The sequence below is a fragment of the Scophthalmus maximus genome, chromosome 22 (assembly GCF_022379125.1).
Source record: "Scophthalmus maximus strain ysfricsl-2021 chromosome 22, ASM2237912v1, whole genome shotgun sequence".
NCBI lineage: Eukaryota > Metazoa > Chordata > Actinopteri > Pleuronectiformes > Scophthalmidae > Scophthalmus > Scophthalmus maximus.
Genome location: NC_061536.1, coordinates 11297745 through 11320189, shown reverse-complemented (window position 1 = coordinate 11320189; position 22445 = coordinate 11297745). Strand labels below are relative to the sequence as shown.

Sequence of the window (22445 nt, the reverse complement as noted above, 5' to 3'; positions counted from 1 at the left end):
ATCCTTTTTTGGGGGGGACAACTTCATGTTTTTCAGAGAATGGCAATATGGAAAATCACATTGATAGAAATCTGATTCGTTAAATCGAATTAAATTAAACAGGGGAAACTGTATTTATTGATTGATTTTGATCTAAAACATCTCACAAGACTTTGCAGGTCAGGAGATGGTAAAGAGTAGACTATACAATTTGTCTTTAGAGATAAGACTATTATGCTTATTGATTAGTTAATCTTTTGCGGGGTACAAACAGGGGACCCTGTTTGTACCCCCAGGATCTACGCCCATGGTGTTTACTCAAATAAGGTATTTGGGTATTATATTTTTCGTCTCTCTTCCGATCATGAGGGTGACATCATTATACCACGAGGGGTGATTCCTCCTCTTGCCAGTAAACAATCTTTGACAGTGACTGCGCAGGTGCGCGTCCCTGGTGCAGGTGCGCTCGTGACGTCACTGCCTAGCAACAATTGCCAGGAAGAAAAGAAAAAAAGAAAAAAAGAAAAGATTTGCTCACTTAGTTACCATGTCGGCTCGGACGCGGTGGGGCTCGTTTTAAACGCGACTTCATTTCAGCCGTGTCTTTGTAAAAGTTTTGAGGTTGACAGTAAGAAAAAAGGAGCTTGTGTGTTTTTTTTTTTAATTTTTAAATTTAGAAGTAAACAAAGCAAAGGTGCAGGTGAAGGCGGAAAATGGGTAAAAAGCAGGAGACAAATCCGGACTCCGAGTACGGTGAGTTCACAGCTGATCGTCCCCGAGTCCCCGTCGAGGGAAGACTGAAATATGGATTTGTGTACCGTTATTCACGTCAACTCTCTCGTCATTTGAACATGTTTTAATAGTTTACAAATGTCCTAGGCATTGATGTCACATGAGTCAAAACGCCCACAACACCTGACCTAAAATAAAAGACAGAAATGCTCGAAAATAAACTGGCATCTTAAACACGGAACAGATATTTACAACAAAAGGTCTGGATGAGTTTTTGTGGCTTTTCTTAAAGTATCCCCCCCCCCCCCCCCCCCCCCCCCACTCAGGTCTCTTAAAGAATAAATCTAAGAAAGAAAGAACGAAAGAAAAAAAGCCATCATACAAGTTAGGCCATGAATTGTGATAGTCATAACTATCCAGTTTTCTTATATTAGAATACTTATACACCATAAAGAAGTGGTGGTGGTGGTGGTGGCATTTGTCAAGTTGTCTTTCTTGTTATTGGGACAAGTTTTGTATCTTTTTTTAGCTATATGGAAAACATATTGTTAGAAATCTAATTCATTAACAGCTTTTTTTCAGTTTAAGATTAAACCGGGAAGCGGTATTTAATGATTGCTTTTGATCTAAAATAACGTCTCACAAGACGATGGCGCTCACAGAAAACGCCGATGAGAAGACTATTCAAGACTTTAAGTGTTAGGTTGATTGATTGAGTAATTCTTATGGACAATATCCATTTGTTTTTTGTTTCCAGCTTATTAGATGTGAATATATTTCTGGTTTCCTTAGTTTGGGTCGGTTGGAGTGTTTTTCAGACAAAACAAATTGAGGACACAATTTTCTCGCAGCGACTGACCTAGAGAATAATCAACAGGACAATTGATCGTAAAATAATCGTTGTTTGCAGCGTGATTAATCCATATTCTAGTTGGAGTGATGTCTTCAGATGTGTGGAGCCAAAGGGGAAGTCAGTTCACTTTCAGGAAAGACTAGATCGACGTCAATTTTGAAGCTGGAAAATCAAATACTTGCTTGAATCAGTCACTCAAGTCAGCTGATCAGTGAATTGTTTCAGCTTTTAAGCCTAAAAGTGAAAGGTTTTTTATTTTGCTGTCACCTAAATTCAGCAGCAACAACAACCTCATGTATTTTTTCCTTCATAATGACTTGAATGATTGTTTGACTATCTAAGTAGCCGAACGGCTGCTGTTGCGATAAAGGCCGACCGATGTTTATTTCACCAGTGCAGACCAATCCTCTTGTATCATGTCGAACGAATCGTGTTTTGCTCCGCAGTTCGCAGACGGTATACACGTATACACACAGAGCACAAAGTCGGGGAGTTGTTGCTGTCGATGCTGACTCTTTTCAGACCACGCAGATTTTTCTCTCATGCAAACCGCAGATGCTTGTTTTTCTCTGTATCCCTGTTTACTCTCCGTGGCATTTGGATGTATTGACGGAGTCACAAGTCTGTTGACTGTCTGGGAGGCTCCACAAGGCTCCAGAAAACAAACCCTCCCTGGAAGTAAATATCTAAAATGGGATTTCACGTCGACAGGACGAGTGTCTGAGCGGACACTTGGCCGCACCTTGACAATTGAACCTCATCTCAGAAAAATCAATGAGATGAGATGGTACTTTGTTTATCCCACGCCGGGGAAAAATCGCTTGTTTACAGCAGCAGCATCAGGAAAGAGGTAGAAATATCACAAATGTGGCAAAAAATATACAATAAACAACAGAGGGAAAAGAGTATAAAATAAACAACTTACATACATTTAAACATAGTGTTCATAGTATATATATATATATATATATATATAAATATATATATTAATTAGAGCCCGACTGATATTATCGGCCAACTGACTTGAGCCTTTAAATGTTTACATTTTATGTAAAATAAGTGTTTGTTATAAGTTAGGTTGTATTTTTATTTTCAATTTATAGTTATTTATAATAAAGTTCATGGTTAAACAAAAATATCAAGCCTCAATCACATGTCTTTGTCAGGAAGGTTTGATAACGACATTTTAGAAATCATTGAATAATATATACTGTATATATAAATCGGCCGATGTATCGGTATTTGGAATCTTGTACCACCAAATATCGGCATTGGCCCCCAAAAAATCCATATCGGTCGGGTTCTAATATATATGCGTGCAACTTACGCAGTTGTGGTGGTGGATATAGACGACTCTATAAAGTACACGCGGTGAAAAAGAGTCATGAATATGATGAGACAGTACGGCAGGACAGTAGTGCAGGTAGATAGCTGTGTCTGCTCGAGGCCCCCACTGTCTCGTGAAGGGGGGTGAGAGGTATCGTCCATGATGGATGTCATCTCGGCCGACATCCTCGTCTCCCCCCACCCTCCATCGTGTCCAGAGGGGCAGTCCTCTTTTTCAGTCTTTGTATGTAAATTCATGTTCTCCTTTAACGCATCACCGTGTTTTTCTAATTGCTCTTCAGCTTCCTGCTACCTGTTCTACCAGTCTGCATGAGGAAGTAGAAATCCTTGATGACAAGGATGACAAGGGTTGAGTCATTTTCTTGTTAAATATTTCCTGTCTTGTTCGTGTTTTGGAGCAGTTTTCAACACATTTCAAACTTTTCACGATCCTGCAGACGGTCGAGTGTGGGGAAATCAGTGGGGTTGTGGCTGTTGCTGCAAACCATTGACCAGAAAATTTGAGGCAACACGGTGATTTTTGAAACACATGCTTGTTAATATAGCTAATGTATAAAGCACAAGGACTTTATACAGTTTTTCTTTTTAAAATGCACTATAGCAGTTTTAGAGGATTAAAGTCCATCACAAAGTTACCAAGTAATTCATTAGTGGTTTGGCAGAATACTAATCAGTATTTGTGAAACAAACGAAACCACAGCAGCAGGAACCAGCAAGTGGTTCCTGCTGCTGTGGTTTGAGTCAATGAACGTGCCCTTTATCCTCATATTTCAGATTGCCTCGTAAATTGGAATTCTTTTTGTTCGTGTTCTTTTCCTATTCCTATTGTCTTTTTTGGGATTTTGCAAATCCCAGTTTTGAAAATACAAACAAACCCTGCAGCGAGCTTTCTTTGGGTTCAACGTTCACCACTTTAAAAGACCGTCCTGCAACTTTTTTTATGAGAGCATAAAAACAGAAAAGTCCTTTGTGTGTGTGCGTGCGTGCGCGTGCGTGTGCGTGAGTGTGCGTGTGTGTGTGTGTGTGTGTGTTGCAGTGTCCTGGCAGAGCTGAAATCCGACACTGGTGGCGTTACACGTTTGCAGTCTGTTTGGTCTTTCTTCCTAAATCCTGTTTCCTTGTGTGGCGGTCCACTGACATTCCCACAGTCGTTGTGTAATGATCCATTTCAGATTAATAACCGTGTCATATGAAGAGGGTGTGAGTAGAGGAGATCACCTCCTCTACTCCGGAGCAACGTTTACCATTGTTTCCACATAACTGCTCCTTGTAAGCAGTTTATCAAATTATCCTGAACTCTGTAAGTTTTTGTGATGTTTGTTCACCAGACCGTGTACTGGACTGTGTCAGTCTTGGGTCCGACTGAATACTGACTTACTGCATCCTGTTTGAAGATTTGTATCCTGTTAAGTCCTGCCCGTGTTGACACAGTTTCCATTTGCTCCTATTCAAATGACACAGCCAGTCAAGATAATGTCGCCCGAGCCTCACACATCATTGCTTATGATTGGTGAGCCGCCCGGCTAAATGAACGTCCCTCTTGGACCAGTCACGTGACCAGAGCACGTTGGTATGGGAATCCGACAAATATAGGCTCACAACCGCCCTCACAACGTTTTACCATGATTAGTGTTGCTAGTAAACACTCTCCTCCTCTGAAAGCTGTACTTTGAATTCAAATATCATTCCTGTTCCAGGAAACAAGAGGGAGACATTTCTTTTCCTGTAATGTAGCCACCTCTGACATAGGGATTATATCTTAAAGCTCCAGCAAGCCCAGGAAAAAAAACTACAAGATTCCTTATCTCGTCTCTAAAACCTTTGTGTTCATTGAGTTAAAGTGTTCATTAACCCAAAACAGAGGAGATGAGAGGATTCCTTATTGCTCAGAAACATCAACAACCTTTTTTTATTAGTTGTAATACTTCATTCATGAAGAGCCGAATGACGGACACCGTGGCCCCAAATGGGCCTTGTTTACAGTAGACTTAACGTCTGGTCAAAATCTGTATTTTCCTTAAGACTGAGTTTGATCTTTTGGATTTAATCATGTCCCCGCGGTGTCATGACAAAGCCGAGTATTGAACCACCGTGTCCTTGATAATCTGTGTCAGAAAACACGCACAAGGAAGTGGACAGTTTATGTCTCGTGACACACCAGCAGTCAGTGAAGGTCGTTTCACCGGTGAGATTAAAGGCCTTTGATGAGACCCAATAAACTTTTCTTTTCTTTTTTTTTTCTTTTCCCAGGAGAACCTGCTCAGTTTGACCGGACCTTCAGAGGACCCATACAGAAAAGGTGAATCCGCCTCGTTGGCCATCGGTTAATTGGTCAAATCCTCAGTCGTGCTGTGGGGGTTTGGGATGTACTCGTATGGGTCTTAGTGTTTGCAAAACTGACTTTGTGTTTGCTGACTGATGGAATCACATTTGCGCCCCCAAGGCAAACTTCAATGCAAAGCTCAACCAGCTCACTCACACATGTTCCTGTCTCTCCTTCTCTTCATCAGAGGGTGCACTGATATAATATGCTGTATCCTGTTTATGGCCGTCATCCTTGGCTACGTTGCAGTGGGGATTTTAGGTATGAGTCGCCCGGCAACACCAATAACACAGTCGGGCACGGAGTTTGTCCCATTCTCTGTGACACCATGATCAGTCATTGTTCTCTACCCGCCCGTCTCTGGGTCCCTCTTATTCGTTTCACCAGTTACATCTGCAACAATTGTTCGCATATGTTTTTCCTAGCATTCATGCTTTCTATGCTGAGAGGATCAACACCACTGCCATATCTACCCTTTCAATATGAAGCTGCATCTACTAGCTTATCTTCAGACAAAACATTGAGATTTACACAGCTGTTAAACCTGTCTGGGGACCGTTTCTTGGTCAAGAGCAGTGACTTCCTGCACGGTGACGACAAGACGCCGTGAAGAAACACTTGGAGATGCAGCGTGTGAATGAGTGAGCTTTGTGTGGAGTTCAGTCCCTGTTAAAGAGGCACAAAAGCTGCTTTCAAAGACGCAATGAAGTCTGGACAACTTAACCTTTTCCCGGAGAGGCCGTATGTGTGAGGAATCAAATGTCCGCAAAAGGAACCCTAACCCGTTGGTGTGTGAAATGGGCTCTGGATTCACAGTTTTCATGCGGCAGGTCGAGCTTTTGGTTGTCGCTTCGCATCTCCTGCATGAGAGTGCTATGAACCTTCTCATCCAAAGTGAATATGCACATCTCAGAATTGTTGCATTATTTCTTTGATCTAAGAGTTTCTACCTACTCTAGATTAGGGCTGCAACTAACGATTATTTTTGATAATGGACTAATCTGTTGATTATTTCCTCGATTAAACGATTAGTTGTCTGGTCCATAAATTGGTGGAAGATGTTGATCGCGTCGATTTAGCGCTGAGAACTAACAACACAACGCCTCCGTTACTGTGCGTTGTGTACAAACAGCTGATTTAGCTGTGCGCTCTTTATTGCCCCGTCATCAAACTCATTCCGACACCCAGGGCCCCTCGCTCTTATCTAGAGTCAACAGAGGTAATCAGAGAGAGGTCATCAGTTATACGTGTCAGCGGCTCAGTGTGTCGCAAGTAATCTGCTACTTCCTCCAGTGGAACCACCGGTTGGCTCAAAGTGGACTTGTTGTGCTTAAGTGGAGGAAAATCTACGGGCCATCGACGATATCATTTATTATATCATTGACAAAATCGTATACTGTTAAATGCATATGACTATTACACGAGCAAATGGCTGAGGAACTCACCGGCTTTGGCTTGTTCGTGTCTAATGTGACTAAAGTTCAAGAAACAATCCCTCGGTGCTACAGGACGAGACATTCTGCGTTATATTACATTCACAGCAGCTAACAATAGGTGTGTACCAACCAAACTGCATAGGAACAAGCGAGGCGTCATCAGAGGTTCCTCCTGTCCGATAGAATGTTTGCTCCCTCTTGTGGTCTGACTGAGATGAACCGTCTGTAATGCACTGAATTTTGTGAACACTATAGGTTCTAGTTATATTTTCCACTGCAGATCGTTTTTATTGCATACTGTACTATGAAAAGAGTTCATTTAATTTATTAGTTATTTGCAACCCAGTATGAGTGTTAGACAGTTTAGAAATTTTAGTGACCATGTTGATGAGGTTATTGTAAAAAATATTTGAATAATAAGACCAGTAATTAATAGCTGTAGTTCAGCCATGGTGCAGTAAGAAGTTGTATGTTCCCAGGGTTTTAAATTTCAGATTTGAGAGTGTCTCTCGGATCATCATGGTGTCTTCACAAACGCTAAACTCTAAATTATCTTTTACATCAGTGACTTTTTATTCTGTTCTTCTTATCGCTGTTGTCACCTGTTTGTTTTTCTCCCTATCAGCTTGGCTCTACGGTGATCCGAGGCATGTTCTCTATCCAAGAAACTCCACTGGGTGGTTCTGTGGCATTGGACCAAACAAGTAACTGGATCTCTTTCTTTTACCTTTTCACGTTGGGTTATGAACATGCCTATGATGGATGTATGACTCTTTATTTCTGTGTTTCCTCTCTCAGAGGCAGACCCAGTTTGTTCTACTTTGACATCCTGAAATGTGCCACATCTGTCAATGTTATGGCAACTGCCCTCAATGGTTTCCAGTGTCCAACCACACAGGTAGATTAGTGTGAGCCGCTGGATTGTAGTGAACAATTTGCTGTACTTGTTCCAAGTGTGGCAGAAATTATCTTCTGGGTTTTTTTTTCCCCACTGCACATAGGTGTGTGTGGAAAAGTGTCCTTCTTCCTTCTGGGCCGTGGGGATACTGTCATATCTTCCAACTGTGAAACCAGCAAGTGTTTTCAATCAGAGCCTCTGTGTGCCATCTCTCCACCTGGAAAATACGACTCTGGTAAGTCCCATTCTGCCGCCATTCATGTGTCTCTGAACTACATTGAGATTTGCAGTATATTATTTTCAACACACTGATTTAACATTTTAACAGACCGTCAAAGACATTGTGGACAAGGAGTTGTGTCCTTTCTTCCACATGCCTACGATCTCTGGTGAGTGCAACCGCTCATTTTAATTTTGGTCGACATGATTGCTACAGCACAGTCCGGTTATGAGTTCAATACAGCTGCTTGTTTAATGTAAGGGGATTAACACACTGCTACTTTTTCTTCTTTAACATATAAGTTCAATGGATGAGGACTTGAGATACAACTTAATGAGCGACAACCAATAAGCGTATTAATATTGATGTGATTTAATTTGGCTACTCTCTCTGCTTTTAGTGCTGGGGAGATGTTTGCCTGATGTCGCAGCGCTGGGCAAGATCCCGTCAGAGTTTTCCAACATTCCAGGTTTACCCTCCTCAGTCAACGACACCGTCGACCTCATCAAGAACGGCACCGGGTAAGATGCAAAGGAGTCAGACCCTTATCGTATTGATTTGATACAGAACTTTTGCCTATTCATACAGTACATGCATTAAATCACACACAGCTGCACATATAATAACACAGACACACTTAAATAACACTGTTTCTCTCTCCTCCTCATCACCAGCACAGAGTCAGTGGCTTCGTGAGTTGTTGTGTTCATCTGTAGTGTAGCAGCCGGTTGTAGTCACTCCTGTCAGTTAAACACAGTGGCCCGAGGTGCCGTACAGCGTTAGAGCTTTAATGTGTAGTTTTCTTAGAAAATATTTTCTCCTTCTCTTTCTCTCTCTATGATACCTGTCTGGGGTTTTTTCTGTTGTTTTCTTTTGGTCTGTCTCGCTTCATCTGTGTAGTGGGGATTCATTTATTTTTCAAAAGCACAAAATTTCTAGAGTTTGCTGAACTATAATCATGTTTTTAGATTTGTATTTGGCTTGCTTTTAGGTTTATTTTATTTTTTATTTTTTTTAAATCTTAACCCTTTGTTTTTCACTGGTTGCCGTTTAAATGGAGAACTGTCTCATCTTTTATTCTGTCTCTCGTCAGGGACATCTTGAACGGCTTCAACGCCAGAGACATTGGCGTCCGTATCTTTGAGGATTTCGCCTCCTCGTGGCCGTGGATCCTCCTGTGAGTGGCCTTGCAGAACTACACCGCCACCTACTGGCACAAATAGAATTCCACATCTGCAATTCTGTGAATTTATTGCCTACGTTCATTGCTACGTTCTTATTTCTACAGTACATTTACCTTCTTTATGTGGCACATGACTGATGCTGTGATCCTTATAATCTCTTTGTCCTTTGTTAAATCCCCGTCCTCTCCGCCTCTCCCCTCTCAGTGGTCTGCTCATAGCCATGGTTGTCAGCATGCTGTTCCTGTTGCTGCTGAGATTCACTGCTCCCGTCATGGTGTGGGTGCTCATCGTAGGAGTCCTTGGTGCCGGAGCCTACGGTAAACGTCTCTACCAGAGAATTTTTAAGGCAAACTGTTTTCCACATGTAGAATTCTTTGCAGATTTATTTTATGGAAGGGAATTCAGTTGAACATGTGAAAAGCGATGCTGTTTTTCTGTCTTGGTGTAATTTGGGGTTTCTTTAGGACAAGACTGTATGTTCCCTAGTAGTCTCTGAGTGTTTGGAGCCTTTGTCTTGTAGGGATATGGCACTGCTACTGGGAGTATGACAACTACAAGAAAGCCTCTGCCAGCATCTCTGACATTGGTTTCACCACCAACTTTAACGTTTACCTGCAAGTCCAGGAAACCTGGCTGGCATTCTGTGAGTTTGACTCGGATGCGTTCAATCCAATTTGATTTAACCTAAACAAGTGACAACAAATAAATATACCCGTTCACTCGAAATTAAGCAGATGTTGTTTTTCTTTAAAAATAAACAAATAAATAAATAAATATATACTAATAAACTTTTTTTATAGCAAAGACAAATTACAGTATGTGACTCCTCCTCAGTGATCATCATATCTGTGGTGGAGGCGATCCTCCTTCTGACCATCATATTCCTGCGCACCAGAATCCGCATCGCCATCGCCCTCATCCAGGAGTCCAGCAAGTGAGTTCAACCGTCTGTTAAATTAATGGAGAGATTTCCTGATTATAATGTTGTATGAAGAATTAACTCTCAAAACGAGCTGCATTGCCATTTCTTTAAAACCATGAATTAATTATTGTCATGAATGCGCCTTCAGATTAGTTTGTGTCTGACCTTGGACCACACGCTGTGTGGCCTCGGCATCACCTCATGATGTGTGTGTTCATATTTCACAGGGCAATCGGTCACATGATGTCAGCTCTGCTGTACCCTCTGGTCACCTTCGTCCTCCTGCTGGTGTGTGTTACCTACTGGGGCTCCACTGCCTTGTATCCTTTGATTTCAATTTACAGTATGTGTGTATATATTTGTATACAGTTAACAAAGCACCATGGAATCCCTTTTGTGATCAAAGGTATCAGATCTTCTCTTAAACTGATGATTGTAGATATTTGGCGACTTCAGGAAGTCCAATCTACAGAGTGGTGGCTCTCAACTCAACGATGAGCGGCTGTAAAAGTATCAATGGCACCGAGAACTGTGACCCTCAGGTGAGAGAGGGCAGAACATGAGGCAGAAGTGGATGATAACTGACCTACAGTAAACCCTTCTCACATTTTCTCCTTTTGTTGAATTACCAGGAAGAAGGATTTTTCTTTCAGCCGTCAGGACACAACTATAATTTAGTAAAATGTTGATCTTCCTTTCAAGAACAAGAATAGTCCTAGTCGTGACGAGCTAAGATGAGAGGAATTGTTCTCCTCTCATTCAATTTTTCCATCTCCTCCCCTCAGAACTTCACCTCGTCAGATTACCCAGACTGCCCCTCGGCCAGCTGCATCTTCATCAAATACAACGACGAGGGCCTCTTACAAAGGAACCTCTTCAACCTGCAGATCTACAACGTGGTGGCTTTCCTCTGGTGCGCCAACTTCATCATTGCCCTGGGCCAGTGTACGCTGGCCGGGGCCTTTGCCTCCTACTACTGGGCCTTCAGCAAACCAGACGACATCCCCTTCTTCCCCGTGTGTGGCGGCTTCATGCGTTCACTCAGGTCGGTCAATGTGATGCAGCGGAAACGATGCATCCGCATTGTCCAACTCTTTTAACAAAGTGATCATAGTTTGTCCCACAGAAAGTTAATGCAGAAAATCTTAAAATTCTGTTATAATTCAGGTACCATGTGGGCTCCTTGGCCTTCGGTGCGTTGATCCTGACCCTGGTGCAGCTGGTGAGGATCATTCTGGAGTATATTGACCACAAAACAAGAGGTGAGGCTGACGTCCATATTGAAATAAAAATTAAGTTTTAATCGTGGGATCTGATAAAAATGCAGACATGTGCAATTCTTTGTCTTTCGACTGAATCCATCCACAGTTGTGTCCCTCCTGTTTCTGCACTTCACCTCCAGTTCTATTTTACGAATGTTGAAGAGGATGAATAGATACTGCAGGTTTGTTTTAAAAGTCAAATGTTGTCAAACAAGTAATGGGCTACTTTAAACTTTTCTTGGCTTCTTGGCCTCTAGCCGCGCAGAATCCAGTTGCACGATTCATTTTGTGCTGCATGAAGTGCTGCTTCTGGTGCCTGGAGAAGTTCATCAAGTTCCTCAACAGGAACGCTTACATCATGGTGAGCACATTTATATGATTAGTCTTTTATTGTTGCATATTGCATATTATTTGTGTCATGTAGATTATTGCATTCTTCCTAACGACACATGATTTGTTCCTTCCTCGACAGATTGCCATTTATGGGAAAAACTTCTGCGTCTCAGCCAAAAACGCTTTTATGCTGCTCATGAGAAATGTAATGAGGTTTGTGCTGAAAGTCTTGCTCCCCTTTCAGACTTCCACTGTCCGTGTTATCAGTTGTCAGTTTATTAGGAACACCAGGCTCAAAGTATTGCAGTGTTTTAGGGAGGTCGATTCAGCCGTATATGTTGCAGTAAACTGCATGGGTTTTAACTTGCTGTACCTAATAAACTGACCTCTGAGTGTATTTGCATAAGTTTGAGAGACTCTGTGAAGAGTGTCATGTTTCTCTGACTGTGACTGTTTGTCCTTCCAGGGTCGTGGTGCTCGATAAAGTGACAGACCTGCTGTTGTTCTTCGGGAAGCTCCTGGTGGTTGGAGGAGTGGGTAAGTAAGGGCGACAGCAGGAAGACGCAATGACTCAAGACAACTTATTCTTCTCAGAGATTTGTAAAGTCTCCTGGAGTTTAAAAATAACAAAAAGCTCTCCTCCATCTCGAATCATCCTCACATTTAGAGAAAGTCTTCGTTTTTTTTAAGTTGTTTTATTCATCACTTACTTCTGTCTCTATTTTCATTGACACCGATTAAATTCATTGATTATGTCAACATTTGGTTTCTAGCCGTAGTTCATCATGCTACAGTACAAGAGCGAGAACTCTTAAAGTTAAACTCTGAAAAACATTACTATCGTCATAAACTAAAACTCAAATATGCGGTTCTTACTACAGTGAAGCCCAGTAAATATTCACTTTAATGCATCACGAAACAAGAGACTGTGAATGCAAATTTTCATCTTCAAGTATTTTTATTATAAGTGAACAAAGGTCTGTCGGAGTACGTGCTTACAGTGCTAACAGTGTTAAAAGCAAAACAAAGTATTATGACTGCACCAGTCCTCCTAATACCAAGGTCGCATACGCCACATAAGTCATGTCACACTTTCGCAGAGAAACACGTCTTACGAAGAACAGGGTATATCGTATATCTGTCAGAACGTTGCATAGTAAAATTCCCATTACACTTCCTTTCCAGGTGTGTTGTCTTTCTTTTTCTTCTCTGGGCGAATTCTGCTGCCAGGCAGCACCTTCCGCACAGAGACCCTCAACTACTACTGGATGCCAATTATTGTGAGTCAAAAGTCTCAGTCGGATTCATCAGACCGATTGGAATTTGTTCTGAATCATGTGTTGTCTTTTTAGACTGTGGTGTTTGGAAGCTACCTCATCGCTCACGGCTTCTTCAGTGTGTACAACATGGGTGTCGACACGCTCTTCCTCTGCTTCCGTGAGTACAGTGTGTAAAAACCCAAACATTCACAGGGAAATACCGAGTTAAATCACATTTAGTTTGCAGTAAAACATTCACGGATAACTTCAGCCAACATAATGGGGAAAAAAATGAAGAAATAAAACTGTAGGAAGCAAAAACATACAAATTGTACAACTCTAGAAGAACAAACACTTTCTATACTGTCACTCCCGCAGTGGAGGACTTGGAGCGTAACGATGGATCTGAACAGAAGCCGTACTACATGTCCAAAAACCTCATGAAAATCCTCAACAAATCCAACAAGGCACCAAAACAAGCGAAAAGGAAGGAATGAGGCTCCTTTGTCCTCGTCACCGGATGAAACCACATCAACACCGTGTCACAGTTTTTTTCAGGATAGTTTTGCTCTTTGTAACGTCAGTTACTGATTTGCTGATTTTGCACTTTTTAATACATTTTTTTTATTGTACATGTTTTATTGATGAGTGTATGTACGGATTGAGCATGTGAAAGCAGGGAATGTATCATTTTATGTTGTAAACCTATCTTACATTATATGTTTCTAAAAAAATTCTCGATTTGGTTCATTGTTTATTTGTTTCTGTTCATAAGACATAAGAGGCCTTATTGTCATTGTAAGTGAACAAGGAAATTTAGAAGAGAAAAAAAAATATATATGCATAAAATAAGAATACTTCAATACTTTAAAATACATATATACAGCTATATATATATACAGCTGCTGTTCACAGCTGTAGATTGATTGATTGATTCATGGTGCATCACTTGCTCCAGTTAAACAGCCGAAGATAGAGAGGATCATTCTGAAGTGCATTAATCTCATAAGAGGTGAGGCTGATGTACATATTTCTGTAACCTGTGCATTAATGTCAAAATGAAGTTTTAATCGTGGGATCTGATAAAAGTACAGTTTAGTCAATGCAGACTTTAGTCTTAAATGTGTCAGATATAAATGGCAGGACACAGTTCATCGATTATGACAAGGGCATTCGAAACCACACATTCTTTTTTTGTGGCTTATGACTGAATCCATCCACAGTTGTAACATTTGTAGATTGATTTACTCTTTTTATATGACTCCTTGTGATATGTTCAGATGGAAGAAATAACATTTTGCAACGATGGCAAAATGTTTTCCATACATGTCATTTATTTGTACTTATTTGCAAAAAAGTTTTATGAATAATAATATTTTTATGAACCTGTTCTATTGCTCATATTTAAAATATTGAAATAAAATTTTAAATATGACTGAATGTAATTTTTGTTCTTGTTTCAAGACTGCCCCGAAAACAAATGCTTTATTATCACACTTAGGAATTGGTAAGTCACATTATTGTATTTAGTCCAGATACTGGTGTTGTGTCAACATTAGAACATTCATGAACAGTTATTAAGAAGCAGTAACAAATTCTCATTGCCTGATGTTTTCCATTGTCATGCCTTGGTGAAGTTTTAAGTAACTATTTTGTTATCTAATAAGTTACAGCGAGTCCTCTTTTTGCATGGTGTAGCCCAGCGTCATTAAATTAGAAAAAAAACGCACACAAATCTCTGTATTAAAGTGATACTGCACTATTTCCACTGTTAATCTCAACGTAAATTCTTTATATTTATTATTCTTATTCAGTTTTTTTTTATTTGCAATTCGTATATTTGATATTTACTTGTGTATATGGTGTATGTAATTTTAAAAAGTGTGCTGTGTGACACGTGCTGCTGTTACACCGCAAATTTCCCAGCTTGGGATAAATAAAGAAAAAAATCTATCTATCTCGTTTCCCTCGAAATAAACATTAATAGTTCTCTTTCATTTCAGCCAATCAGAAGCTTAAGCCCGCCTCCCGACATTCCACTGATTGGTCACGCCAGTGCGGTTGAAAGATCGCATCGGCGGTATTATGTCAAACCCCGGTGAGAGCGAAGTGTCTTTACTGAAGTGGTAAGAAACCTTAGTAAATCTATGGTTCCGCCCAATGGTTCCGCCATGTGGCTGCGGCTGCAGATAGACCCTTCTCTCTCCTCCGCTTGTTTTCCCGGAAGCGGAAGTCGTCTTTCAGGATAGAGCGATCGCAGCGGCGCCGCCGGTTGGTTGGTTGCTTCGGTGACACTTGTCGTTGCCTCGGACTCTAACCGTCATCGTTCAGCTCGGCCCGGGCCCGGTGTGGGGTTGGGCGAGGTCGGTGCGCTACCTATCCCTGGTTGCTTTTGTACGGCGAAAACATAATGGCGGCCGCGGATCCCCGGTGCTCGAGTGACGGCGGGCCGGCCAGCAGAGGAGGATTCTCGGCCGGGGAGAGCAGCAACGACCGCGACGGGCCGGGCGGCGGCGGGGAGGGCGACCGGGACCGGGACCGGGCCACCTTCGAGTGCAACATCTGTCTGGACACTGCCCGGGACGCGGTCATCAGCATGTGCGGCCACTTGTTCTGGTACGAGACGAGGGGGTGGGGGCAAGTTTTGGATGTGCGGACGTGTTGGTGGTTGTTTGTGTTCAGCCCCCCCGGACCGGAGTGTAGTTCCGCTGTGTGGTCGGCCTCCTTTCACCGTCACACGGCCGTTTGCGTTATGTCCGCATTGGGGAGTGCAGGTACAGGTGTGTGTGTGTGTGTGTGTGTGTGTGTGTGTGTGTGTGTGTTTTGTTAAATAGTCCAAATACAAATACAGGACTTTATTTGTTAAAGCCACTGGAGAAAACACAAACTTAATCAACAAAGCAACTCCTGCTCATTCACATGTGATATTATTCAAAAAGGGTCAGAGGTCACTGTTGCAACCGGTGTCACACACACACACACACACACACACTCACACACAGATTCACACACACACAAGCACACACACACACACACACACACACACACACACACACACACACACACACACACACACACACACACACAGACAGAGCTCACTCCCACTCTCTATCTGTGACACAATCCTCTTCCTGTTTCAGTTGAAACTCCAAAAAAAGGCTGTCGATCATTCCAGTTATTAACTGCAGCGAGATGATTAGTCAATTGTAAAAACAAAATAGGTTCTCATGAGTGACGAAATTAATGGTTTTTTGAATATTGGTATAGATTAGAGCCCCACTAATATATAGGAAGTACAAGATTTACAATAGCGATACATCAGCTATGTTTATATATATATATATATATTTTTTGAATCTGTCAATGATTCCAAAGATTTTGTTATGAAACCTTTATGGCAAAAACATGTCATTGAGGCTTGATATTTTAGTTTAACCATAAACTTTATGATAAATTACTATAAATGAAAAGAAAAACACAAATATATAGAACTTGAATGAAGAAAATAAACCTCATTGATTTTTTACGAAAAAAGTCATAACATAAATGCACATTTTAGAGCTGGACCAATATGTCGGTCGGGCTCTAAAAATATCGGCCGATACTGATATGTCTGTGAAAGGCAAATATTGGAAAACCAATGTATTGGTCGGGCTCTTGTATAGTGTCAATTGCTTTGTCGCATGGACACGTTTGCCTTTCAACAGGAACATTTCCCGCTCATTAGTTCAACAGATTAATCAATAATGAAAGTAACCGATAGCTGTGACCCGAGTTCGCACTTGAAGTGAGAGCCTTTTCCCCTTTCTCCCTATCAGTGTTTTGACGGAGACTTGCGCAAAGCCTCAACCTTTGCACCACTTTGTGCTGAGAATGTGCACATGTACTACGTGTTGTTGTGTGTGTGTGTTTGTGTGTGTGTGTGTGTGTGTGTATGGTTCATTGATGAGTTGTGTGTGTGTTGACTGACCGCCCGTGTTTGTTCACAGGTCAAGGCTAATGTGAGATTAGGGCCAAGGGTGTCAGACTGGAGTCAAACCTAAAGGTGTTGTTATAATCAGTAGTAAAAGTCCGCAACAGGGTTTGTTACACACACACACACCCAAATGAATTCTGGGAGCTCCTGTCATTCGCTCTGGCAGACTCACGGTCTGGATCTCCCTCTATTGGGAAGTGATTTCCCGTCCAATCACAACCGATTATCTGATAATGGGCGGGGTTTTGTCTAGCCGTGTTTGGTTTTTATTTTTTTGCTGACGTTTTTTGGGAATAACTGATCCGAGAAGTCGGGCATTCCTGTTAAAATCAACTTACGCTCGCTCGTGCAGTTGCTACGCAAACCATTCGTTGGAAGCTCCTGTGCTGCTGGCTGATGTAATGTCGTTGCCATAATTACCCATGTGTCCCCCGTCCTCCCTCCCTTCCTCCCTCTCTTTCTCTCTCAATGTCCGTGCAATCTGATGAAACCGTGATGATGAAACGATGGGCAAGAAAGAGGACTGGTGACGCTAGTTCACCTGCTGCAGCTTCAAACGGCCAATTAGAAAATGATGAGTAAATAGATGTTAAATGTAGTTTGCAGTAGGTCACGTTAGCGCAGCAAAAATTCATTTATTGGATTTCACTGTTGTGTTCTTAAGAGTCTAGTTTGCAGCATGGAAAAAGTACAAGTGGACTTCACCAGCACTTTCCTCAGATTTGAGTCTGTTAATTATAAATTTCTAACTGTGTGCAGAATCCAGACGGAGGATCTGTGTGAAAGAGACATTAGCGTCACTTTCATACTTTGAGGTTAATGAGTGCGTGTCGTCTTCACAATCCTCTAGAGAAGAGGTTTCTGCGTCGGGCCTGACTGGCTGAGGGAGAAGTGATTTACTTATTTCCGAATCAGAACTGAGACTAATCCAGTTAGAATGAAAAATGGAGACAAATGAATATAAAACATATTTTCAGCAAGCCTCTGACTGTAATGCTCGGGGGGTAAAAAAGAAGGCACATTCAAAGTTTGTTCAGTGAAATGTTTGCATATGTAAAACCTATAAGAAAAACAACATCTTACCAAAGCTGCTTTCAGACAATGTCCACGGATGGTGCAGAGTAGAAGTCAAATTTCCAGGAAATGTACAACAGGAACATTCACGCTCTACCCAGGCGCCTGAATGATCCGGCAAATTTTCCAGGTTGTCGCCAACGTGTCCGTCTCCGACAATCTCTTTTAGCCGCGCTCACCGTACATTTTCCGGAGTTCATTAAGGTTATGTACAGGAAGGGACAAACCTGTGGTTCCCAACATTTTGGCCTCATCGTGACCCTTCATCACACAGGGATTGATTTCATTCAGATTCCTATTCTGGTAACATATTATGCTCATAATATATCAATTCTAATATGAAAATGGGCCGTTTCACACTAAAAGGAGGCGTGCACGCTCCCACGCTACACTCGGGCTTGGCCCACTTATTGGAAACTGAGCAGTTGTTCTCCGGTCACGAGATGTGTGCCGTACGTGTGGCCACATGTTCAATCAGAGCCGAGTGTGTTGCTGCGTTAAATCGGGGCCTTTGTTCAGCACTTTGAATCCACAGGAATGTTGTTCTCAGCACCGGTCTGATAGCTGAGCGTTACACTAACTCTGTACACACTGACCACGAAATGTGTGTGTGTGTGTGTGTGTGAACACAGTCAGTCTTCCTTACAAGGACAAAAAAACAAGTCCCCATAATGTGAATCTTTAAATTTTTTAAATGAATACGTGTTTTAAGGTTAAGGAAATAATATTAGTTGTGGTTGTGGTTAGAGTGAGAATCCAGGAACTTAATGCAAGTCCTCTGAAGTCATGGAAGTGTGTGTGTGTGCGCGTGTGTGTGTGCGTGCGTGTGTGTGTTTCACGGTTCGGTTTGGCACACGTTGCTCAGAACAGTTTTTAAACAATATTCTGAGTCAAAATAAAAATGTCAGGATGTCTGGTCTTGCAGATTGATTTGATGAATTTAATAAGTTGTAATTTTAAGAAAAAAGAGTTGTGTGAATGCAAATTAATATGTTCTTTCTGTCTCTGCAGCTGGCCCTGTCTTCATCAAGTGAGTATAAAGCTCTGCACACACACACACACACACACACACACACACACACACACACACACACACACACACACACACACACACGTGTTTTTATGAGTCTGATTATACCAAAGCAAAGCATTGGAGACTGGGTTATGTGAAGTCACGTTAATACTGACGATGGCTCCGTTTAAATTATTATTTAGTTAGTTTGCATAAAACAAATTACCAATGATTTTAATAATTGATTTATTCACGTAATTTATCAAGCAAAAACATCAGCAGGCTTTTAATGTTGCTGCAGTTTTGAGTATCATTGGGTAAAGTTTGCTCCGGGCAGGAGTTATGGATATATATTTTTATATTTCTTGACACTTTACAGATAAAAATCGGTTCAAATCCAAGTGGGCACTTTAGTTGCACGTTTCTTTCAGCCCCAATTTCCTGTCACACAATCTGTTTCCGTCCGTTTTGATGTGAGAGAAGATGGAGATGGTGAACCCCTGACCCTGAGATTTAATCATGTGACTTAAAAATGTAAAAAAAAAGCTGTTAAGTAGGTTGTGGCAGGCTGAGTCCAGGCCCAGTCGTCGTCAAGCACACTGCACGTTAACTCCATCAGGAGGTCGTGACGTGACCTCGGCCAGCGTGGAAACTACACCTGCCAGTTGACTTAGTGCAGCTTAGACATGCTAATGCACTTAAGACCTCTGTTTACTGCAGCTTCATCTGCAACTCACCGCCGAACCACGTAGAGCTGCAAGTCGAAGTAGATTCGCCTGTAGATTAAATGTCTATACAAACATCTTCCTTTTTTTCATATGAACGTGCTGATGAGGCAAAGAGCATCCACAGACTTCTTTAACCTGCCTCCAGCTAAATCTTAAAACTATTTCAGATTTGGGCGTTGAACTTTGGTATTTAGATAGAAGTGAAGCTTGGTTTGCTCAAGGGACACGATAGAAATGCTGGTTTATCTGCTCTGTATGAGAAACCCCTTTTCTCTTCTCTCTCCCTCTCAGTGGCTGGAGACGAGGCCCAGCAGGCAGCAGTGTCCGGTGTGCAAAGCAGGAATCAGCAGAGAGAAAGTTATCCCACTGTACGGCAGAGGGAGCTCCAGCCAAGAGGACCCCAGGTGATCCAGGATTGTGTGTGTGTGTGTGTGTGTGTGTGTGTGTGTGTGTGTGTGTGTGTGTGTGTGTGTGTGTGTGTGTGTGTGTGTGTGTGTGTGTGTGTGTGTGTGTGTGTGTGTGTGTGTGTGTGTGTGTGTGTGTGTGTGTGTGTGTGTGTGTGTGTGTGTGTGTGCTTCATGGGCGCCATATGAATGAACTGTTTCCGTTGTCAAGGTTGAAAACGCCACCTCGGCCTCAGGGACAGAGAACAGAACCGGAGAGCAGAGGCGGGGTGAGTCGCTCACTATTCATCATGATCCAGAAGTGAATCAGAGCATTTAAATTTCTCATAGTCACAATATTATCTTGACACGTTTTCTCTCTCTATACATTTCTCTCTTTGCACAGATGTTCCAGGGTTTCGGGGACACCGGCTTCCACATGTCTTTTGGCATCGGTGCTTTCCCCTTTGGCTTCTTCACCACAGTCTTCAACACCAACGACCCCTTTCACACAGCAGGTGAACGCACACGGCTGTGGCTACGCTTATACACCGACGAGTCTTAAGCTTCATTGTCTTATTTTATTCTAAATGACACGAGGGGGGGGGGCGGGCGGCTATGTCCATTTTTTACCTTTTTTTACAACCATTTTTTTACATACATTTCCACTTCCCCTCGAGATGCCGCAGTGAATTACCTTCTCCATCCTTCTTCTCTACCATCAGATCAGTTTGCAGGTGATCACCAGGGCAATGGTAACCTCAACAACGGCAATAACAACTGGCAAGACTCCCTCTTCCTGTTCGTGGCCATCTTCTTCTTCTTCTGGCTGCTGAGCGTGTGACAGAGACTCGACGGATGGACGAGTGGAAGTGGATCAACAGGAGGGAGGAGTGCAAAAAAAACTAACTAAAACGTTAAGAAAAAAAGAACCTCACTCACTTAGCTCGAGACACACACACACACACACACACACACACACACACGCTACATTTTCTAGCAGGTATTAAACTTAGGAAAAGAGTGTTGCGGTGTGTTTGATCCCAAAACAAGATCTACAGGAATTTGACTTTCTCCTCTTCCTACTCCTGGAAAAGGCAGATTCGCTTTAGGGAAACTCGTACCCCGACCTCCTGCTTCTTTTATTGTTTATGCAAGAAACACTCGCTGAGAAGTAGTGTTGCATGAAAGCCAAATTAAGTCCTGTTAGCCCTCCCTCTCTACACACACACACACCTGTAGATATATGCACACAGTAAAGTAAAAGGTGGACACTAGTGTAAAGAGGTTCGGAGACAGTATTATGTGAGTGAGGTGGAAACGTTTTTCTTTTTGGTGTATTGCAGAAAATTGGCGAGTGGAGAAAAATTCCTTACACGGCGAGAGGGAGGCACGTTTTGGAAAATTTGAGTGGTATGAGCTAGCAAAGTTGTTGCTATAGCAACTATTTCTTACTAACCCAAAAAGGCCAAAGAGTAGCAGATCAGTCTCACACACACGATGTCGGAGAGTGTAAATGTAATTTGATTGTTCCCGTTTTACAGCTTCCTCATGAAAAAATGATCGAGTACTAGCAATTTGTGACAGACTTACAGGTAGACATAGCACAGATGGGTTCATTTTTATATACTTATGTCTTAACAAAAAAACTGCCATTGCACTGTGAAGTCATTTGTAGGTGGCGATGCCGAGGTTGTGCCGGTGCTGAACCACGTGTTGCTAGAAGCTGAAGAGACGTGAAGGGGGGGTTGTGCCGATCAGCGCCCAGTTTGGGAGATTCTTTTATCAACACGAGAGAAGAAAAAATAAATCACAGATACAGTTTGCAGATTGTCGAGAGAGAAAAAAGCTCTGGCTTGTAAAGTAGCTTGATGAATTGCTACACAAACGCGTCGCCATCATTCGACGGGTCGTGGCGGTGAAAGGGTCGGCACACGACAGTTTCACTAACTGAGCCCCCAGTGTGGTGATAACATGTGAAACACCTCTTTCCTTTTCTTTTCCCCTGATTGTATGTGTCTGAGTGAGTGTGTACATTATATATTTGTATATATGAATATTGTAAATGCCATTTTTACGTGTGAGCGAGAGGGAGGTGGTCGACGACGCCGCCGCGTCAAATGCTTTTGTAAAGCGAGAAACCTCCTGGTCCCTGTAACTCCTGCGTTTGATCCTTTGCAAAAGTTCTCTCTCATAAAAGATGAATAAATGTCACGAGCACAAAATAAAAATAAAAAGGTTTGTCCTTCCCTGTCAATGTGATCTGATATTACTAGTACGGTTCAGCTCGTTTGTTCTCGGTGCTCATCGTTTAAACTCGTTTGAGATAAAGTGACATATTAATCCTAACACGACTAAAGACCCAGATGCAACTTTAACTTTTGTCTTGAAGAGTCAATTGAAATAATGTTGTTTTGGCTCTAAAGAGAACTCTACGGATTAGGCGTCACACTTGGATGGTTAAAAAAAAACGAGCATCAAAATCAACCATTCTTTAACCTGATGCCTACATTACCCACAGTGC

General features: G+C 42.0%; 2 protein-coding genes across 2 annotated transcripts; both read left to right on the top strand.

Annotated features, from left to right (window-relative positions):
* The first annotated feature begins 499 nt into the window (after positions 1 to 499).
* Positions 500 to 14188, top strand: slc44a4 (solute carrier family 44 member 4). Its single transcript, XM_035620119.2, has 22 exons — positions 500 to 732; positions 5162 to 5210; positions 5422 to 5495; positions 7296 to 7374; positions 7469 to 7568; positions 7672 to 7803; positions 7897 to 7957; positions 8189 to 8309; positions 8882 to 8965; positions 9177 to 9289; positions 9493 to 9615; positions 9807 to 9906; positions 10122 to 10214; positions 10334 to 10436; positions 10680 to 10939; positions 11062 to 11156; positions 11414 to 11517; positions 11629 to 11702; positions 11956 to 12026; positions 12675 to 12769; positions 12842 to 12926; positions 13127 to 14188. The coding sequence occupies exons 1-22, from the start codon at positions 693 to 695 to the stop codon at positions 13243 to 13245; spliced, it is 2175 nt and encodes a 724-aa protein (XP_035476012.2). The 5' UTR covers positions 500 to 692; the 3' UTR covers positions 13246 to 14188.
* A 662-nt stretch (positions 14189 to 14850) lies between these two features.
* rnf5 (ring finger protein 5) lies at positions 14851 to 22178 on the top strand. Its single transcript, XM_035620125.2, has 6 exons — positions 14851 to 15364; positions 18810 to 18828; positions 19830 to 19942; positions 20154 to 20211; positions 20328 to 20439; positions 20647 to 22178. The coding sequence occupies exons 1-6, from the start codon at positions 15159 to 15161 to the stop codon at positions 20763 to 20765; spliced, it is 627 nt and encodes a 208-aa protein (XP_035476018.1). The 5' UTR covers positions 14851 to 15158; the 3' UTR covers positions 20766 to 22178.
* The last annotated feature ends 267 nt before the right edge of the window (positions 22179 to 22445 follow it).

Bases quoted from the DNA above. Each gene is read 5' to 3' on its own strand.
- slc44a4 (XM_035620119.2), top strand. From the start codon at position 693: ATGGGTAAAAAGCAGGAGACAAATCCGGACTCCGAGTACG. The intron at 9,616-9,806 runs GTGAGTTTGACT...ACTCCTCCTCAG, and splicing joins GGAAACCTGGCTGGCATTCT to TGATCATCATATCTGTGGTG. The intron at 10,437-10,679 runs GTGAGAGAGGGC...TCCTCCCCTCAG, and splicing joins CCGAGAACTGTGACCCTCAG to AACTTCACCTCGTCAGATTA.
- rnf5 (XM_035620125.2), top strand. From the start codon at position 15,159: ATGGCGGCCGCGGATCCCCGGTGCTCGAGTGACGGCGGGCCGGCCAGC. The intron at 19,943-20,153 runs GTGATCCAGGAT...TCCGTTGTCAAG, and splicing joins TCCAGCCAAGAGGACCCCAG to GTTGAAAACGCCACCTCGGC. The intron at 20,212-20,327 runs GTGAGTCGCTCA...CTCTTTGCACAG, and splicing joins AACCGGAGAGCAGAGGCGGG to ATGTTCCAGGGTTTCGGGGA.